The 10180-nt window shown below is 42.4% G+C and overlaps 1 protein-coding gene across 8 annotated transcripts in view; it reads left to right on the top strand.

The window, feature by feature from the left end:
• Positions 1–293: 293 nt before the first annotated feature.
• The window catches only part of kcnma1a (potassium large conductance calcium-activated channel, subfamily M, alpha member 1a), a 135471-nt gene continuing 125584 nt past the window's right edge, over positions 294–10180 (top strand). For all 8 annotated transcript variants that reach the window (XM_040138922.1, XM_040138921.1, XM_040138920.1 and 5 more), the window contains exon 1: positions 294–737. In XM_040138922.1, coding sequence (XP_039994856.1) covers positions 447–737 — 291 coding nt within the window. In that variant the 5' untranslated portion in view covers positions 294–446. The remainder of the gene's footprint in view (positions 738–10180) is intronic.

Here is a 10180-nt window from a genome sequence, read left to right as displayed (position 1 = left end):
TCGCCACGCCGACCACAGGCTGCTTTTCCCGAAATATCGCTGGCAGCCTCGACGGCTGCAAACGACGCCGGGTCTTTTTTTTTTTTTTGTTTTTTTTTGCCATGGCTTTTGGCGTGCGAGAGCCCGAGAATCCCTCAGAATGAGAGGCGCCCGAGATTCGTCGTTATTGCGGATTTAAATGCCTCTCTCCAAGGGCCACCGACCCGCTGTTTTGGTCAGGTCCGCGTGTGCGGTGCCTCCCGCCGTCACGATTCAGCGATCGTCGGGCTGCTGAAGTACAGAGAGAGACTCCATCGGGCGGGTGAACGCGATCTACAGCGAAGAGGGGTATTTGTTTGTTTGTTTGTTTGTTTTTGTTTTTGTTTTTTTGTTTTGTTTTTTTTCCCAAGCAATATGGCTGGTGAGTGGGGCTGGGGACGCTGGCACAGGCTCTCCAAGGCTCCTAAATGCTAGCTGAAGCAGATGGCACCGTTCCCCATGGAAGCGACAGCTCTATGAGGACAAGCAATATCAATAATAATATAAACCCGGACTCTTCAATCTTAATCTCCAAGATGGAAGACGTTGTCATCCCGTTCTCGTCTGAGGTGCCCTGCGACAATAATGGACAGCGCATGTGGTGGGCATTCCTCGCCTCCTCCATGGTGACGTTCTTTGGGGGTCTCTTCATCATCCTGCTATGGAGGACCCTCAAATATATGTGGACTGTTTGCTGCCATTGCAACATCAAGAACAAGGTATGGCCGCTACTTGCACCACCAGTCTGTAGCTGTACAAATCTCCTGAAACGCCTCATACACGCATTCACTGATGCACACAGTGGAGATTTTCCTGTCACACTGGCCTGACTTCTTGTTCTTTGATGGCCCTTCGCTGTGCCAGTGATATTTCCACCAAGCTGAATTTCATGGTCCTCGGCATCATCTGCACCCACTGAAAAGATTTAAGAGCCCATTGCAGTGCCTTTACAATGAATGCACCCCGTGAAGATGATTGTTATTGTCCCCTTGGCTGTGTCGACCCACTCCCACTCTTGAGTGAAGGGGGGTGATGTTGCATGATAGATACGGCCGGGATGAGAGGGGAGCAAGTCCTTCATTTTTATTTTTGCTCCCACTTACAAGCAACTTCTAGGGGGAAAGCAAACATTTCAGGGTTCCACACACTGGTATCATGGAAGCGAACATATGATCCCGCACGTTCAACCAGTGAGACCTAATGAGGCCCACTGGGACTTCTCGTGCACACCCAATGATACCAAGGCAGTCCCTCGCACAGTGTTCAACAACTGTGGAAACATCATTCCTTCCTTTCCACAGCTTTCTTTTATTCTATTGTTTAATGTTTCCGTTCAGCGATGGCTGAAATGTGGTTGTGCTGCACATTGAATGTCTCTGTGGAATGATGAACGTAACATGTCTACAGGACTAAGGTTAGAAATAGAAATAGGATTAAAAAGGGCGACTGCCCATTACTTTGCTTGGGGTGGCCTGCATTAAGGATGAATCATGGCTGATTCACTTGTGTATTAAAGCCTGCTTCATACATGACTCACACACTTGTGTGTAGTGCGAGTGGTCCCCTGGCTGAACAGAGGGGCGGCTGAAAGGTAATGCTGCTCAGTGTGCAAAACATAGCCTACCATGTTTTTATTTCATAATGCTTGCTTGGGCTGAGAAAATATGTAGATATTTGATATGGAAAAATCAGGTAACGGCAAGTTTTTTTTGCAGTGTAAATCTGTCCTATGACAGGTGGGAGACTGAGAATAAACACAGCAAATACCCTTTATCAGTCTGATACGCTGAATGGCGTAAGATGCTATAGTGGGTATTTGGTTTGGTCTTTTCTCTTGTTAGTTATTTTTGTGTAAGCTGAGTGTTACCTTGAGAAACACTCGTGTGTGCACATATAGCACTGGGCAACAATGCAATATCATGTATCCATATTCAGTGGAATCATACTGTGACGATAGCATCACATCGTGGTAAAAGTTTTAAAACAATCTGCTGTCAACATGAGTGACTCTTTAAAAAAAAAAAAAAAAAAAAAGGGAAATTAAATTTAGCAAAATTAGCTGATTAAGATTTTGTCATACATTTGTTTTGCAAGACAGTGACAGACAGTTCATTCCATTGGACAACAGTTTGATTATTTCAAATGTGACTTTTGTGTACATTTATGTAATATAAATTCATATCTGAAATATATTTTGGATTAAATCAGCCCCACACTCACCTTTATGCACAAACCCCCCCCAACACCAGATATGTTCAATAAAGCTGTGCCAGATCTAGATCTTGGCTGGTGAGACAGGACTGAAATTACACTGATCGCCTCAAACTCAGGTTTTCTTCGTTACTTGAGTCTTCCACCCAGGCCATTGGTCATGCTGTAAAACATAAGCAGACACTTACACGATACGCGAGGCTTCTGGAATTGAGACTATTTTCAAGTACCCTAAAAATTGTCCCATCTAAACAGCTCTCGTTTATACTGAGAGATAATTCTGCTCAGTATGTTACTTAGGTTATTACTTGGCTCTCAGCCTCCTTTCCTCCCATGGATCCAAGTATCAGAAAATGGATCCAAACCATATGTCAACCTTCATACCTCACACTGTCTTTCTAGGAAAGTGATGAAAGTAAACCATGCAAATATAATGAGGCATCCATCTTGTGACTGCTGGTGGGGATCTGGTTGCATCTCATCTCTTGTAAATGAGGAGAAACGGGGAAAATTGAAGCACATGTCTGTTAGTGCTCCCCCTCTGTGTTGTGGAAGGCGGAGCCATCCCGTTAGGTGACTTTGGTGGGCTTGACACTTGGCTGCGGGGGGAAAAGGCTTGTTACGCGTCTTAAGAAAGGGAAACTGGATCTGTGTCCAGCTGACTAGTGCGACCGGCTAGGTTGGCATGTGTCAGAAACAGGAACTGGGTACTGGTACTGGGAAACCGGGAATCAGTGGCAAGGAAATAGAGTTGGAGACTCTGAGAAAGACACAGGAGGAAGTAAAAACGGGGGCTTTGAGAGGGGTTGTTGCATTGCATAGTGTCCTCCCGCGCTTCGCCACTGACACACAGCTGTGTCCTAATTCTTTTAAATGGCCATCTTCTCTGCCTGGATTATAAAGGAGAGGTGGAAGGTCATAGATATCATGCTGGAGGAAAGAGAGAGATAAGGGGATGCCGCAATAAAAATGTGCAGTGCGACTTTTTGAGTCTTTGGAGTCTGCCCTGCTCAACGCGGTGTCTTTAAAACATGGAGCACTGTATTGTACTGCTCATTTTACTGCAAAGCAAATAAATACATGCAGGACTCCCAGGAACCAGGCAAGAGTCCTAAGAACCAGGGACAATCACCTTTTTGTTAATATCTTTCTTAAAACATGACAAGACAGTTGTTATGTGGAGAGTTAAACAATGTGTTTATTGGGTGGGCGAAAAAAGCAAAAAATAAAAAAAACAATACAAAACTCATAGTGATTTTTCTAACGCTGTGCTAGTAATGGCAACATCTCTGGCATCATTCATCTGCTGGGTGTTTCTGCGTGCTCAAATGCCATTTGTAAGCCACATATCAACCACATTTGTAATTCGATTTGCACTAATTCCCCCTGCAAACTCCAGTTCTCAGGCTGTCCCCATGATCTACATGATTTCATTCTCTTTTTACAGTGCAGCTCAAACCTTGACACATTCCAAATAAGGGGTTTCTTACGAGGGGAAGACTCACTCAAGACAATGCTATTGCATATGCATGACTGACAGAAATGAAAGCACACCCATTCAGTGATACTGAAGTGGCGGAAACCACTGCCATGCTGCAAGGCTTGTTAGCATATAAGCCTGCTCTATTTGGTCCTGTAGTCTTGCTGAGTCTTTGTGCTGTGCTGCTTCGCTGCTGTATGGTTATCTAATGGTCTAGTTATCTACTCTGCGTCATGCCACCTCCAGGAGTTCTTATATGACGCCTCTGTTATTTCGGATGCGTGTGGAGGAGGGGTATAGAGGTTTTGCGTTTGTGGCTCCAATTTCTACTCAAACATGATTTTTCTTATGGTTTTATGAGAATGAAAGCTGTATATTTTAATGATACTGTGAATTTAAAGGCCCGACAGGGGACAAGAGTGGAAAATTAGCAATAGCTATAAACTCTGTGCAGCCCATCAGTATCATGCTCTGTATTGGAACTATGTTAAACTGCATTGTCCCTATCATCAAATAAAATAAAACTCATTTCAAAAGGCACCATCATTCTGCGGCCAACGAAATCTAACCAGAAGTTTTTTGTTGTGCTGTTTGTTATATAAAAGTTAAGTGTGACAAGGTGGAATCTGAGGTATTTGTGACATAGAAACTGTCATATTATAAGTCTAAAGCAACAAAAGCTGAAAAGAGCCCAGTTAACCTGAACAATTTTTTTTTTTCTTGAGCTGAAAGGAATTGTTGATTAATAAATTAATCTATCAACAAAAGTTATTCAAGTCATTTTTCAAGCAAGAGTTTCAACTGTGCTCTGGTTAAAGCTTCTCAGTTGTAAGGATTTGCTTTTATCTCATATGATAGTAAATAGAATATCTTTGGATTTGGAACTTTTCCTCAGACAAAACAAGTGATTTGAAAATGTAAAATAGGACTTGAGGAAGTTGTGATTGTGAAAAATGTTTTTTCCGCAATTTTTTGGTATTTCATAAATGAAGTGATTCATTAAGACAGATTAATCAATACCAGTTGACTCTAATTGTTGGCTTTGTGAACTGGTTAATTAGGCAGCAGGTTAATGTCAGCCAGTTCTATTAACAATAACTTACTATTAGCTAGTGTGCAAAATATGTGACTGACCAGTTACCATGATTTGCTGGCTGACTAAGTGATATGGTTATGTTGGTATGATTTTATTAGTGACAAAAATCATTTATTCCCAGTGGAATGGAAATCATCCAAGTCTCCTTTTTAAAATGCATCATTCATTCAGCCACTGTTGCCAGTAGCCGAGGGCCTGCGCTATGGCCGTAAGTTTGTTTTACTTTACACGAGAAAGCCTCTGCAGTTGTTTTAGAAGACCGCTTCATCTTGAGCCGTAAGAGAGAACAGTCTGCAGCTCTGCATTAGGAAGAGGAGGAGCTGTAGTGGACTTGAGATGGAGCGATAAGCCACTGACACCTGTCACAAAGCAGCTAGGAGAGAGATTGTGGAGTCCTAAGAGTCCCTGAAGTGGTTACGCATCAGCTACAGACTGGTCTGAGCTGACAGTACAGAGAAACTGTACAAGCAAAGTCCGGGTGGACTGTCATGTATTTCAATCCAAGCATCAAACTACACATTGTATCCGAGTGCTTTGGTGAGATACTGTATATACTAAACGAGGACTAAAACAATACACCTCCCACCTTACCTCAGTGCAACAGCTGATGCAGCTACTGTACTGAGCACCTTCAGCCTCCCCCTCAATCCCTCTAAGGTACAACAGTGAGTGTTTTTATGTGCACTTTAGAGCCAACAGCCATCAGGACTGTATAGTTGTTTCTGTCCGAACAGCTCAACGAGAGTTGTGGTGGAGCAGTGTGCCTGCTCTGCTTGGACAATCCGCTCTTGACATTTAACTTTCCACTTCCCAAGTTTAATCCAAATGACATTTCGTTGCATTATTTCTGACTTGTACTTACATCTGTATGTTCTCTGCATGTGAATCAGCAGATACACTGCATTAATGTTTTTTTTTTTCCTTTTTTTTTTCTTCTGTTTTATACACCATTTCCATCCACCAGTATTTTCTATAGTTGTCTATAGTAGTAAGGACAACAGACAATATATGCCACTGTGTGGCAATTAAATTAAACATTCAGACATGGCTGTATTACATTTGTACTTTCAGAATATATGAGAGGATTTTGTATACACTGAGACACTGTCTATACATTTGCGTGGCCCTCTCTAGACCAACTCCATATCTTTCTCTGTATACAAATTTAACCCTTTCATCCACATTTATTTTTGGGCCTGAATATTTTTCATTTATTCTGTCTTTTTTATTTTGAAATCTGAAGCTTCCTCTTCTGCAAGCGTGGAATTGCTCTAAATGTGCTACACCATATCTTTTCACATTTTGACTAATGCATTTAATAATATTTAACAAATATTACTATTGAAACTGCTATTTTTCCCTTTTATCCTAGATCGTTCGTATTCGGCACATGTTGTTTCTCATGTTTATTAACTCTTGCTCCAGCCCTGCGTCCTCATGGCAATAATGGGATCATTAAAATTTCACCTTATCTAATGAGAGTCTGATGTGCTGTGTTTTGGTTCTCATCACTGAAAGCCAGACTCTGCTCCTGTGATGTGACTGATAAAGAGGTGGGGGGAGGACAAATCTTGTGTCTACGCTCCATTTTCTCTGACCCTTGTCAGTCTGTAGTTAAAGGGCTCATGATGTGTAGATGTGTAATCACTTAACATTTAATAGCTTTGTTTTTAGCTTTGTTTTTTTTTGTTTTTTTCCCACTAGGAGAAATCCATCTTATGAACAGCCATCTAATGGGATAAGGCAGCTTTGGTGAATTTTAAATCATTACATTGCATTTCCATAACTGCAGATTGATACTGATTTTTATGGTCTAAGGCCTGGCTTTCACTGCAGAACGATTAATCGTACCTGAGTTTGGAACCCACCTCAGTGTTTGCATGCGTCTGTGTCTGTGTCTACATTAGTGTCTGCCCATGTGACAAGGAAAAACCAAATCTATGGAGATAGTGAATGAGGAATGCTGGGCCACTCTTCACTGCGCTTACCTTTTTAAGTGGAATGGATCGCGGAGGTGCCCGCAGAGAAGAACTGTTGTGAGCCTGTGTCTCCCCTTGTGCTTGGCAACGGACCAGCTGCATTTCGGCAGAGCAGCATAGAGCACACACCCTGCCATCAGCTGTCGCTCTCGCTAACCTCGGCCTAACGCGGTCCAGCTCGGCCCACTTCAGCCCACTTTAGCTTACTGAAATCCAGAGCTAATTGAATAAATGAAATGCACAAAGCAAACACCTGATGAAACGAGTATGAGTGCTCAGGATTCGATAGCACAAAACACTTGATGAAGACTTGATTTGCACATACGGCTCTATGTAAGTACACTTCCTTGGTTTTTGACGTCATTTCAGGAATGTGTGTGTGTAGGTGGACTACCATGTTCTTGTGGCCAGTGGCTGAGTTGCTTGTGTCATGTGTTGTTGACACTTGCTAGGGGTGAGCATGCCTCAGAGCTTTCCCTGGGCAAAGCGTGACCAGTTTCTACGCTTGCCTTTCCCCAGCCCCTTTTTATCAGGAGTAGGGCTACAACTAATTGTTTTCATTGTCATTAGTCAGCTGAGTAAATGATTATTTATTTAGTCTATAAAATGTCAGAAATTTGTATAAATGCCCAGAGCAGAAAGTGACATCTTCAAGTTGCTTGTTTTGTCAAGCAACTTGTCCAAAATCCAAAGATATTCAATTTGCAATGATACAAAACTGGAAAGCAGCGTTTTTCTTTGATAGGTGAATTAAATGACTAATTGACTTTAAAACCTAACAGAACAACACAAGTTGTGTGGACATTAGTCAGTTGTGATTATTAAATTTGTGTGTATTCAGTATGTTGGAGTCTTTGCTCTCTTTGAGATCTCACTATCTTCATCTGCGTTTTTAAATTCTTAGAGTATGTTAAAATAGATATACTGGAGCAACACACAGTAAATATAATTTAAACTTTTAAAAACCTGTTCTGTCTTCTTCTCTAAAACTCCTCTGATGTGGAATGTGTGACTCGTGAGTTATTCTTCACTGGAGATCCCCCTTTTCTGGGCCCTAATCCCTAATTCTCTGGGCCTGATTTGATGGCCATCTAGGGACAACTCTAGTGTGTCATGCTGATGTATGTTAATCCACAGACAAGGAGAGGCCATATATCAGGACAGACTATGTATATCATGAGGCAGAGAGAGAGGTCCAACCCCCTGTACCCAAACTGTGCTCCCCTGCTGTCATGCTGTTATGTCTTCTTTGGCCAGTCACTGGACTATTAAAAGGACATCCACGCCCCAGGAACTATTCAGAGTTTAAAGGTTAGAGGGGAAGGGTGTACCTGGCTCCACTAGGGGAAGAGTGCTATACTGGCATTCCCATCATTGGAAATGTGCGATAGGATATAAATCAAATTTAACAACATGGACAAGAAACATTGCAGCAGTTTCAACGACTAGACAGAGGGGTTAAGATGATGTTATTTTTAAATGGTGTTGATAATCACATGTAGATATGTCTTGGTTTTGTGTGTTTTTAACAGGTATTAAAACTGTAGTTTAATAAGGACAGCAAACATGCACTTTTCAAGGGTACCACTGCATACTTCTCTGTTATGCCTACGGGCCTCACTTTGTCTTTTCAGCTTAATTTTCGTGCTTACTTTTATTTCGCAAATCTGCAAATGCTTGTGTTTTGTATGTGAGAGTGACAGAAACAGTTGTGAGAAGTATTCTGGTCTGATTTGAATTGTTCGGTATTGTTTAGGGTCCACATGCACATGCAATGTTTGTCTGTAGCCTTATACTGCTGAGATTCTCACACCCTTTTTGACATTAAACTCTGTGTTCATATTGAGCAGTATAGTCAGATTTTTTTATTTTGTCATATGGCAGTGTTAAAATACTTGAAGTGTCCAAATCTTCCATGCCATTGCATGGAATAACAGTAACCAGACAGGCCAGCATATGCACAGCCCTTTATCAGGCAGAGCCAACCATCTCTCACTCTCCTCCTCATTTCCGCTCCATTCCTTGTAGCCCACCACCCACCCTCAGAAATCGGGGAAGCCCGTGGAGCACAGATATGAGGTCATCAAAATGCAGTTAACATAATAATTGGTGCTTTGAGCTGTGTGCACTGATGCACTGAGAGAGATGGAGTCAGATAGAGGAGGGGGGGTGTGTAGAGGACACTGAAGTGACCTCCAAAGATGTCAGCAGGCGGTGTTTCTGCTTCCTGTTTAGAGATGAGCTCTCTCTCTCTCTCTCAGCAACATACATACGTGGGTCTGTGAGGTCGACCATGTGGGTGAATATACCAGCAGAGCTTCCATTCTCAGAGATGGTTAGGAAAGTGTTTGGATTACACATCACCACCACCACAGCCACTGCCCTTAGCAACCTCGATTAACCTCCAAGGGGGCTAGGCTAATATGCTAATTGTCATTCTCCTTGCAGGCTAACAGCAGGCTCAGGTTTCTCTCTGCATGCCAGCAATGTGCCTTCATAGCCACCATGCTACAGTGTTAGGATGGCACCCCATTTGACAGCATCCCAGCCCGTGTCTATTAGTAAAGTGAGCGCTAGACACTAATAAAATGGAATGTTTTTTATGGGGAAATACAAGCTCAAATGACAGTGAAGGGCAGCCTACAAGTTAAACCCTGTTCAGCCGGAGTGAGTGAACCTGCTACACAATGATTTTACCTCTTGACTTCTTCTGACATTTTCCAGAGTGGCTGCACAGAATGAATAGCCCAGCTGTCAATTACAGCCTTGTTTGATGCTTGCAAAAGTGAAATCCCAGAAGGTCCTGTCTCACTCAGGTTCCGTCTGCTGCCCAGCATTTTCCCTGAAAGCTGTGAAATGTATCTGGACATGAACCAACCGAGGCAGACCAATTTCAGAGTGACTTGAGCTTTGTAAGAGGATGCGCCCAGTGTTGAGCCCCAGATGACAGCATGTACAGATGATGCACAGAGTGTATGGGTTCACTGCCGGATGCCTCATTAAAGATGGATGATAATGCAGAGCTGCCACGCTGCTCTCTGACAGCCAGTGCCATTGAGATTAAGAAAGACTTTAATTGGTCAGTAGCTGCAAGACTATTAAGTTGCATCGCAGCCCTCCTGGGGACCATTTGGACAGTAGATACTTTAATCTGTAAATGTCTATAAGTGTTTTTCAAATGAACACAAGCCATTTTGAGTTCCATGGATGAACTTATACATTAATGACATACAATGCAGATACAAATGCGAGTGATGATCTCCTCCACTGATGATGCGCCTTTTGTGTTGATGTCAGTGATTCTCATTGAAAGTTGTATATTGCTGTTTATGAGCCTCATTAGAAACCATGTAAAGTAATATTCTTGACCGCACACTTGCCCATATACACAGTCTC

Source organism: Xiphias gladius, chromosome 11 (genome assembly GCF_016859285.1).
Source record: "Xiphias gladius isolate SHS-SW01 ecotype Sanya breed wild chromosome 11, ASM1685928v1, whole genome shotgun sequence".
NCBI lineage: Eukaryota > Metazoa > Chordata > Actinopteri > Istiophoriformes > Xiphiidae > Xiphias > Xiphias gladius.
Note: the sequence above shows the minus strand (reverse complement) of the source record. Positions and strands in the feature narration are given on the sequence as shown.